Below are 11587 nucleotides of genomic sequence, written 5' to 3'. Positions count from 1 at the left end.
TTGACAATCAGGCCATGTTTGCCTAAGTCTCTTACATCATTGTGAAGACAAGTGTTTAGTATAATACTTTTTATTTTAATCTTTTGCACTTTTTATTTGGTTTTGTATTAATGACTTTAATAACTAGTTACTTATGTTGAAGGTGATCTTTCCTTATCGTTTGTCCGTGGTGTCTTGGCATTATTTTACTGTCTATATAAAATAAAAGATTTTCACCATTCATATCTCCACGGTCTATATGGAGGTATGTTGGCTACCTGGTCGGGGGTTAAGGAACGGTTTGGTAAGGGTCTTGCCCTTGTTCAGCGTTTAGAGGTCCTGCAAGGGACCTGGGTCAAATTTAGTAGGATCTCCTTCAATGCCCATAGGTATTGGATGGCGGGATCCAAACTCTTTGACCCCCTCATAAGTTAACTACTATTAATACTATAACCCGGCTATTTAGGACTGTATCCCTGCTGACTCAGACTACTTTAGCGGGTAACGTCACCGCCAAAAGCGGGGCCTACCACAATTTGCATTAATAACTTAATTCATTATCTTTCAATAATCCGACCCTTTAGGATTGTATCCTTGCTGACTCAAACTACTGGGTTGAGGGTAACGTCGCCTTCAAAAGAGGGGCCTACTACAATAACTAAGATAATCTCTTAAACAAGTGCAAAAGTGCGAAAATAATCAAAGGTTATACTAACACACGTGTCGGATCCAAGTGATTCATCTTGTCTATCTGTTTTTATTTTATTTTATTTTTCAGCATTTAGTTAGTTTTTATTTTTTCTTAGTTTAGAACATTTTTCTCACTTTTTGATTTGATTAGACGTTGAGGATAAACCGGTATTAAAAGCACTTGTGTCCTTGGACGACCTCGGTATCTTACCAACACTATACTACGTCCACGATGGGTGCACTTGCCCATATGTGTGTTTAGTGTTAGTGAATATCGTGTTTTATAAATTTAAAACTTGGCTAAAAGTGTAAAAAGGGGCTTAAATATACATCTAAAATATATACACACTGACACGCATCAAGTTTTTTGGCGCCGCTGCCGGGGACACAAGGATTTTAAGAAAGTTAGGAATCAACGGCCTAATCATATTTTTATTATTTTCTTTAATTTTTAGGATTTTTCTTAGATTTTCAGCTTTTGCAGAGCTCAACACGGGTCGTGCCTGCTGAACACGCCCCCGTGCTCAATCATTGGAACTGGCAATCCTGTTTTAAGTCAGACAGTAAGCTGAACACGGGGCCGTGTCCACTCAACACGCCCCCGTGCCCAAGATTCTCTTACTGAAAACAGAACCGTTAGATCCCGGCGGTTGGTAATTTCTGACACAAACATGAGTGATAGTAATTCTTTTTACTTTCGGCACTCTTATGGTATGTGGTGTCGATTATGTGGAGGCGAACATGAGGAATTAAAATGTTATTTTATCAATTATAGGCCCCACTATATAGACCCACCGATTCCTTGTAGCCTTAAGAGGGACGAAAGTAAAAATAAGCACTATCTCTCCCTCGAATGCGCCCAGCCAGATATTCTAGGAGAAATGCTCCTTGACGAGTTATTTCAACTAGAAGAGCTAATTCTCAATTGGTCAAAAGAACTTAGGAAGGATTTTATAGATCCTTCCCAAGATGATGACCATGAGGAAATGTTGGAACCGCATTCCGACAACCTCGTCGCTCCCGAAAATACCTTCATACCTAGAAAGGACTTGGATGATACTCGTCCCTGTGTCGATTGTGCCGTGAAGGACTCCCCATCAACTTCGTTCGATGCATACATAGACCTGAGCGATTCGGCATACACCTTCTTTAACGAGAGCCCGGAAAAGGGTTGGACTTGTCCACCTAGAATAAAAATAGGAATTACCCTCACCGATAACCTCTTGCGTTCTCGCCTTAGTATAGGACAATTAAGGTATTTTAGGCACTTTGGGGTTGTTCCCACAAGTCAAGAACCACCCGATATAAATAAGCTCCTTAGTAGCAACAAACAGCCTCCCAACACGGGGCCGTGCCCGGTCAACACGCCCCCGTGTTCACTCAGAAGATTCTCTGCTGATTTTGTCAGAATACGGACAAAATGTGTCAGGATTTTTCTGCACACGGGGCCGTGTCCAGCGGACACGGGGCTGTGTCCAGTGTGCTGTCGTTTTCTTTAAATGCAGCCTGATTCCTGCTCATTTTTGACCACTTCACTAAGCAGAGATTCCTGGGATTTTCACATATACCATCCTAGGTAAGTGCTAAAAGAAGGTTCCCAAGGACCATCTTGTCTTTTCCACTTTTGTTCATTTCTCCTTCTTCCAAAATTTTTCAAACATCTCCTCCATAGAAGCTTGGAAACCCCATGATTCCAATCTTCTATGTAAGGTTTGTAGGATTTTTGGCTACGGATTCTTGTTTAAAGTTAGTTCCATAACTTTGTTTTAAATTATCTAAACTTAAACCACAGTAAAAGAATGTTAAAATAATTTAAAAACCAAGAATCGTTAGACAAAAATCCTGCAGACCACTGAACACGGGGCCGTGCTCAGTGGGCACGGGGCCGTGTTCAAGGTACTGTTCTGCAAAAGTTTAGTTATCTTCGGTTCCTTTCACAAAAAATGGCCAGCAGGAATAGCGGATCATCTTCACGAAATAACCGAAATGGAAGAAGGTCATCCACGGCAGAAGATTCCCTAGAAAACTATGTTTACGCTTTGAGGGAAGCCATAGACGAAATGACGGGAGTAGAAGAAGCATTAGTGGACCGTATTAATCATCTGACGGTAGGATTGGAGGGCTGTCTTCGAGAAGTAAACCTCCTGCACCAGAGGTTAAACCTTCTCGCTTCCCCGCCTTTGGTTCCCGTGATAACCCAAAGAGCGTGGAATGTAGTACCCGAGGTCATCATTCCGGCCGAATGGCACACCATGCACCAAATGCCTCAACCAAGGGTGGTGCAAGGAATCCCGGTGAGCATTCCGCCTCAAGACACCGAAGAGAATGAAGCTACCTTCTACCTCCCAAGGGAGATAGAAGAATGGCTTTGAACAAAAACCGAGGAGCCGTCGGCTAGAGAGTGTTACTACATCGGGAACCTATTCCCGAAATTTTCCTAAATAAGTAGAACCCTTATGATAACCTCATGTATCCCCTAGTTATTTGGCTAAATTTATGTAATATCTCTCTATGTTTGCAATGTTATGATGGTTTTTAAGATTGATGGTTGTTTAGCGAATAAAACACACTCATGGTGGTAATGGATGAAAAAGGGAATGAGAAAAATGGACCCATGCACGAAGAACAGAGCAACCCGACACAAATCTCCATCACAGAAGGCTCAACACGGGCCGTGCCCAACCAACACGCCCCCGTGCTGAGCCACCAGCAGAAAAACACCCAGTTCAGGTAACTGGACACGGGCCGTGTTCAGCGGACACGCCCCCGTGTCCAGGCTTCTGTTTTAACTCTTTAATTTTCGTTACTGGCACCTGACCACGGGGCCGTGCCCGGTCACCACGGGGCCGTGTCCAGGATGCCAGTAACATAAATCTTTGCTTTTTAACCTACTTTTACACATTCTAATCAACCAAAAACCTTATTTTTGGACACATTTAGGACAATGTGTAATTTAAGTGTGGGGGGGGGGATGCTAAAACCTTGAATTTTGCAAATCCTAAATACAAGCTTTACACAAAACTCTATTGGAACCGCTAAACACCCCAAATTTTTTCAAAAACTTTTTCATTTTTTTTATCATTTACTTGTCTTAGTTGGGAATAACAAGTTCTGAAAAGGTTATATTTTTACAAATTTACAACCGATAGCGTCGTGATAACAAAGAACCAACATAAGAAAATTACGAAACGGCATAACAAGTCTAGTTAAAAATTCGATTATATATACTTGATCACATTAAAAACCCATTCCCACAAAAGTGAGTTTTGAGCCTTTATTGAGCATAAAGATATACATATTTAGACTAAATGCTCATTTTTCGTTTCTTGTGTGAATAGCCGCTTGGTTCTTACAACTCTAGAACTTGCCACGACAATACATTCCCGGTCCTTACCAACTTAAACCCAAGTAAGTAAGTGATGGAGGCATTAGGACTAACCATTTTTTCTTTCTAAACCATTATTTTTTATTTTTTTTTACCACCTACCCAAAATCCCCCTAGATAGCCCCTTTGAGCCTAAACCTTTCATTTCATTACCCCAAAACCCTTTTTACCCACCAAAAACCCTTTTTATTTTTCACCCTTTTATTTTAGTAACAAGCTCGGTTTTTCGTAAACTCGCCTTTTTATGTGATGAAAAAAAAAAACAATGATGAAGTCAAAAACAAACAAAAGCTATATAAAAGCTTGTTTGGAGAAATACTTCAAAATAAAAAGTCACTAAAAACAAGGTATGTCACGAAAACCGACGCTTTTTACGATTTTCGCCATTTTACTAACAACTAACCCAAACCACCCACCTTTAACCCAAGCCTAACCCTTCACCCAAAAAGTCCTCTTGATATTTACAAAGGTAAAAAGTTAAAAAGGAGGAGGATTGATTGCTTGGCAAGCCTATGGAAGGCGTAAGTTCCATGCCGCTCTCGAGTGATTCACTAAAAATTATACCTTCGGCCGAGTGTTGAGTGATCTCCCGTGAGGTATGTGAACTTGTATATAAATGGAATTTTAATAAGGCATGCTATGCCCAAATAAGTAATTTATCTTATGAAACGTTCAAAATAAATCATAACGAATAGGATTGTAAATAAATAAAAATAAAACTTACAAAGACCTTGGATTCCCGACACTCTAGGACAAGCTAAAAACTTTCTCTTCTACCTATTCCATTTGGGAGTGTAAGCAACATTTAAAGAGTTTTGCTTGAGGACAAGCAAAAGTTCAAGTGTGGGGATATTTGATGTGTGTAAAATGCAACATATAAATCACATCAATTAAGGCATAAAACTAACCCTTTTTAAGTACTAATGTTGGAAAAAGAGTGTTTTTGTCTTCCTTTTGTATTTTCAGGATGAAATGAGCTCAAAATCACAAAAGAAGCAAAAAGACAACTAATTCTAGCATAAATACAAGAAAAGGAATAAAAGTAGACTGCCCGGATCCTCAACGGCACCTCCCAAGGCAAAGAAGAGAAAACAGAAGATTGAACACGCCCCGTGTCCAGCGAACACGGGGCCGTGCCCAGGAAGCAGCAGAAAAGACAAACCAGTAGAAGCTTCCATTGCCCACCACGGGGCCGTGTCCAGCGGGCACGGGGGCATGGTGAAAGTACAGCAGGCGCATTAATTGTAATTGCGAATTACAATTAATGAAGAGAGAGAATGTCAGACGGGCACGGGGCCGTGTCCAGCGGACACGGGGCCGTGCCCAGCCTTCTGTTCAGCCTATAAATAGGGGTGCTTGGTTTCATTCCATCTCATCCCTTGGCACACCACCTCTCTCACACTTCATCCACCACCCACCACCACCATAACACCATCATCCATTGTCCATCGTAGAGTGTGTGAGTCGTCTCGGGATCCAAGATTGATCGTAAGAGTTCTTGACAATCAAGGCCATGTTTGCCTAAGTCTCTTACATCACTTGGTGAAGACAAGTGTTTAGTATAATACTTTTTATTTTTAATCTTTTGCACTTTTTATTTGGTTTTGTATTAATGACTTTAATAACTAGTTACTTATGTTGAAGGTGATCTTTCCTTATCGTTTGTCCGTGGTGTCTTGGCATTATTTTACTGTCTATATAAAATAAAAGATTTTCACCATTCATATCTCCACGGTCTATATGGAGGTATGTTGGCTACCTGGTCGGGGGTTAAGGGAACGGTTTGGTAAGGGTCTTGCCCTTGTTCAGCGTTTAGAGGTCCTGCAAGGGACCTGGGTCAAATTTAGTAGGATCTCCTTCAATGCCCATAGGTATTGGGTGGCGGGGATCCAAACTCTTTGACCCCCTCATAAGTTAACTACTATTAATACTATAACCCGGCTATTTAGGACTGTATCCCTGCTGACTCAGACTACTTAGCCGAGGGTAACGTCACCGCCAAAAGCGGGGCCTACCACAATTTGCATTAATAACTTAATTCATTATCTTTCAATAATCCGACCCTTTAGGATTGTATCCTTGCTGACTCAAACTACTGGGTTGAGGGTAATGTCGCCTTCAAAAGAGGGGCCTACTACAATAACTAAGATAATCTCTTAAACAAGTGCAAAAGTGCGAAAATAATCAAAGGTTATACTAACACACGTGTCGGATCCAAGTGATTCATCTTGTCTATCTGTTTTTATTTTATTTTATTTTTCAGCATTTAGTTAGCTTTTATTTTTTCTTAGTTTAAAACATTTTTCTCACTTTTTGATTTGATTAGACGTTGAGGATAAACCGGTATTAAAAGCTCTTGTGTCCTTGGACGACCTCGGTATCTTACCAACACTATACTACGTCCACGATGGGTGCACTTGCCCATATGTGTGTTTAGTGTTAGTGAATATCGTGTTTTATAAATTTAAAACTTGGCTAAAAGTGTAAAAAGGGGCTTAAATATACATCTAAAATATATACACACTGACACGCATCAAGCATCCTTTCGGCTGAGGGCGTCAGCCACAACATTGGCCTTGCCCGGATGATACTTGATAGCGCATTCATAATCATTCAAGAGTTCTACCCATCGGTGTTGTCGCATATTCAATTTCTTTTGCTTGAAGATATGCTCGAGACTCCTGTGATCGGTATAAATGGTGCACTTGGTACCGTACAGGTAATGTCTCCATATCTTAAGCGCGAAAACAACTGCTCCCAATTCCAAGTCGTGTGTAGTGTAGTTCCTTTCGTGAACCTTAAGTTGACGTGATGCGTAGGCAATGACCTTGTCACGTTGCATCAACACACAACCAAGTCCTTGGATGGAAGCGTCGCAATAAACCACAAAATCATCTGTGCCTTCAGGCAATGAGAGGATAGGTGCGCTACAAAGTCTATCTTTTAGGTGCTGAAATGCGGACTCCTGTGCATCACCCCAATGATAGGTGACACCTTTCTGTGTCAGTGAAGTGAGAGGTTACGCAATCTTGGAGAAATCTTTGATAAACCTTCTGTAATATCCTGCCAAACCCAAGAATTGGCGGATTTCTGTGCGGGGTGCAGGCCAGTTCTTGATTGAGTCAACCTTGGATGGATCTACATGAATCCCATCCTTGTTTACCACATGGCCTAGAAAGCGGACTTCGCGAAGCCAAAAGTCACATTTCGAAAACTTCGCATACAACTGCTCTTTTCGAAGAAGTTCCAGAATAAGCCTCAGATGTTGCTCGTGTTCCTCCTGACTATTAGAAAAGATGAGGATGTCGTCGATGAATACTATGACAAATTTATCCAGGTAAGGCTTACACACTCGGTTCATGAGATCCATGAAGACCGCAGGTGCATTCGTTAACCCGAAAGGCATAACCAGAAACTCATAGTGGCCGTAACGAGTTCTGAATGCTGTTTTGGAGACGTCTTCCTCTCGGACTCTCAACTAAAGTGGAACCCAGATGCGTCCGTTAACATAGTAGGCACCGTTTTCCTTTTGTTCTAGCCATTGTCTCGATCCTCGTAGGGACTCAGCCCTGATGTTCTCTGCCTTTAATGCTTCAACTTGAGCATCGCGAATCTGAGTGGGAAGGTTAGATTGGATGGTAAGCTGTAATGCATGTACACGCCTAGGTATAGCATCCTTTCGGCTGAGGGCGTCAGCCACAACATTGGCCTTGCCCGGATGATACTTGATAGCGCATTCATAATCATTCAAGAGTTCTACCCATCGGCGTTGTCGCATATTTAATTCCTTTTGCTTGAAGATATGCTCGAGACTCCTATGATCGGTATAAATGGTGCACTTGGTACCGTACAGGTAATGTCTCCATATCTTAAGCCGAAAACAACTGCTCCCAATTCCAAGTCGTGTGTAGTGTAGTTCCTTTCGTGAACCTTAAGTTGACGTGATGCGTAGGCAATGACCTTGTCACGTTGCATCAACACACAACCAAGTCCTTGGATGGAAGCGTCGCAATAAACCACAAAATCATCTGTGCCTTCAGGCAATGAGAGGATAGGTGCGCTACAAAGTCTATCTTTTAGGTGCTGAAATGCGGACTCCTGTGCATCACCCCAATGATAGGTGACACCTTTCTGTGTCAGTGAAGTGAGAGGTTGCGTAATCTTGGAGAAATCTTTGATAAACCTTCTGTAATATCCTGCCAAACCCAAGAATTGGCGGATTTCTGTGCGGGGTGCAGGCCAGTTCTTGATTGAGTCAACCTTGGATGGTTCTACATGAATCCTATCCTTGTTTACCACATGGCCTAGAAAGCGGACTTCGCGAAGCCAAAAGTCACATTTCGAAAACTTCGCATACAACTGCTCTTTTCGAAGAAGCTCCAGAATAAGCCTCAGATGTTGCTCGTGTTCCTCCTGACTCTTAGAATAGATGAGGATGTCGTCGATGAATACTATGACAAATTTATCCAGGTAAGGCTTGCACACTCGGTTCATGAGATCCATGAAGACCGCAGGTGCATTCGTTAACCCGAAAGGCATAACCAGAAACTCATAGTGGCCGTAACGAGTTCTGAATGCTGTTTTGGAGACGTCTTCCTCTCGGACTCTCAACTGATGGTAGCCCGATCTCAAATCAATCTTAGAGTAGTAACTCGACCCTTGCAACTGGTCGAATAAGTCATTAATGCGTGGAAGAGAATAACGATTCTTCACAGTCACCTTGTTGAGTTCGCGGTAGTCAATACACATTCTGAAGGTAACATCTTTCTACTTTACGTATAACACTGGAGCTCCCCATGGCGAAGAGCTAGGACGTATGAAATCCTTTTCCAAGAGTTCTTGTAGTTGTGTAGACAATTTTTCGAGTTCTGATGGAGCTAGACGATATGGTGCTCGAGCTATGGGCGCTGCTCCAGGAGCTAGCTCGATTTGAAACGCGACCTGACGATGAGGCGGAAGTCCAGGCAATTCCTCAGGAAATACCTCAGGAAAGTTGCGTACAATAGGAATGTCTTCTATCTTCCTTTCTTCCGCGGATGTATCAGAAACGAGGGCTAGAATAGCGGTGTGGCCCTTTCGCAAACACTTCTGGGCCTTAAGGAAAGAGATGATGCCTACAACAGCACCACTCTTGTCGCCACGAATCACGAGGGGTTCTTTATCAGAACGAGGGATACGGACAATTTTCTCCTTGCAAATAATCTCCGCTTGGTGTTGAGATAACCAATCCATCCCAATGACAACGTCAAAACTACCCAGAACGATAGGAATGAGGTCGATAGAAAAGGTCTGATCGGCAAGGACAAGCTTGCAACCCTTAACTACATGTGTAGCCTTTAAACTTTTACCATTTGCTAACTCTACGATGTGCTTGGTGTTCAAAAGGGTTGGAGTATGCTTAAGCATCTGACTAACTCTTAGGAACACATATCTATACCTGAATTAACTAAAATAGAAACAAAGAAATTGTCTGGTAGGAACTTACCCGCCACAACGTTGAGGTTGTTTCCTTCTTCCTCTTGTCCATTCAGAAGCTCATGCTTACCAGTCCTGCGCTTATCCTTATTGTCTCCGTTATTGTCCCCGTTGCCCTGGTTGCCGCTGTTGTCACGATTCTGTCTCATCTGCGGACAGTTCCTCTTGAAGTGACTCTCAGCACCGCACTGGTAACATCTCTCATTACCCTGCTGGTGTTGCCGTTGGTTCCGGTTTGTAGGATATGGGCTCCTACAGTCTCTAGCCATATGTCCCAACTTCTTGCACCGATGACAACACGATTCCGCATATGACCCGCTGTGGTGACGTTGGCACTTGCGGCATCTCGGTTTATTCCCTAGGTATCTCCCCTGATTTTGGTAGTTCAGCCCGAGTTTCCTGTTCGGTTCCCGTCGTATAGAGCTAGGACCCTCACCTTGGTGCTCACCCCAACTATACTTGTTACTAATAAGAGCATTTGCATTGGAAGAGCTACGCTTGGGCAACTTGCCCTCTTCCACCGCCTGATCGGTGAGTTGGTGCGCCAAACGAACGACTTGCTGGATTGTGGGAAGGTTAGCCGCACTCACAGACCCTTGGATTTCCGGGACTAAGCCTCTGAGGTATAGCTTGATTCACCTAGATATGGGTTGTGACATGTTAGGACATAAGGCAGCCAAGTCGTTGGACCTCTTTGTGTACGCCTCAATCTCCGATCCTTCCATCTTCAAACCATAATACTCTATTTCAAGTTTCAGAATGTCATCCAGGTGGCAGAACTCTTCCTTAATCAAATCCTTGAAGTCGCTCCAGAGGGTGGCATTCGCGTCTGCCAACCCGAGCATCTGAACTTGTGCGTTCCACCAAGAATACGCTTTCCCTTGCAACATGACAGTAGCATACTCTACTCGTTTGCCAGCAGGACTTTCACTTTCTTCGAACGTATATTCAATTCTTCGGATCCAGTGTAGAAGGTCGATTGTCCCTCCAGTGCCATCGAAAGTGGGAGGTTTACACTCCAAGAACGCCCTGAAGGTGCCCATGCGGGATTGGGTGTGCATGGGTTGACTCCCTGATTGGGTTGCTAACGCTTCAGCAATCCGTTCGTTAATCAAGGTCGTCAGCTGACCCTGGGTCATGTTGAGACGCCCACTCATGATCTTCACATCGAGGGGAACACAGGTAACAAAGGTATCGCAACATGCGTAAGTGTGGGGTGACAGAAGAGAGTAAGCACACAAGGTTCAAATAGCAATTATCACGTTAACTAATGCACAGTATAAACTATCTAACCGACAATATAACATAAATCATACCACCAATGGTGTCGAGTCTTGCACGTGGAGCGAAGCGTCATTGTGGATCGTTGAGCACTGTACCGGTTATAGTCTGGTTTTATCAAAAACTTTCCCCTTTTTAAAACCAAGTTCACTATAACCAATGGCTCTGATACCAATCTGTCACACCCCCAAAATCCACCATGCGGAGTACTACCGCTTGGAGGCGTGACATGACCAGGATCGAGCCACCAATCATACTGAACTACGTATTTAAGTAATTAAAGCCAACCACAATACGATTGGTGACCAAAAGCTAGTTAACCAAGTTTTAATTTAAACAGCGGAAGCATAAACGTAAAGTCCAAAATATAAGTCCATAGTTTATAAGTTAAAGTTTAAAACGCAAGTTTAATAAGTTCATAAGGATTTAAATATTACGCATGGAACATAACAGTCCGCACACCACAATGACTCCTTCCTCGTGCAAGCTCCATGCATTTAGCGACCTGTAAGGCATGTAACAACGAGTCAACAACAAAGTTGAGTGAGTTCACGTTTGGTTGTTTAGTTTTAAGTTGTTTCCGAAAACGTGGTTTGTCTTTCGTTGGCGTAATTGCCGTGGGGATTACCCCGTAGTTGAAAGAAAATTTAACCAGTTCATTCTTTATTACCCATACCCTGTCCATGATTAGTGGGGGCTTCCCCATGTGAACTACTAGACCGTATGATATCGACTACTACGCAAGTAAGTTGTGCCCTACATCAGTGTCTATCATCA

At 42.8% G+C, this 11587-nt stretch overlaps 1 protein-coding gene across 1 annotated transcript; it reads right to left on the bottom strand.

Annotated features, from left to right (window-relative positions):
• Positions 1 to 10164: 10164 nt before the first annotated feature.
• LOC110881174 lies at positions 10165 to 10686 on the bottom strand. The gene has a single exon (XM_022129526.1). The coding sequence runs from the start codon at positions 10684 to 10686 to the stop codon at positions 10165 to 10167; it is 522 nt and encodes a 173-aa protein (XP_021985218.1).
• Between the last annotated feature and the right edge of the window lie 901 nt (positions 10687 to 11587).

Source organism: Helianthus annuus, chromosome 10, assembly GCF_002127325.2.
Source record: "Helianthus annuus cultivar XRQ/B chromosome 10, HanXRQr2.0-SUNRISE, whole genome shotgun sequence".
In the NCBI taxonomy this organism is placed as follows: domain Eukaryota; kingdom Viridiplantae; phylum Streptophyta; class Magnoliopsida; order Asterales; family Asteraceae; genus Helianthus; species Helianthus annuus.
This window is presented reverse-complemented; position numbering and strand designations above follow the sequence as displayed.

Bases quoted from the DNA above. Each gene is read 5' to 3' on its own strand.
- LOC110881174 (XM_022129526.1), bottom strand. From the start codon at position 10,686: ATGAGTGGGCGTCTCAACATGACCCAGGGTCAGCTGACGACCTTGATT.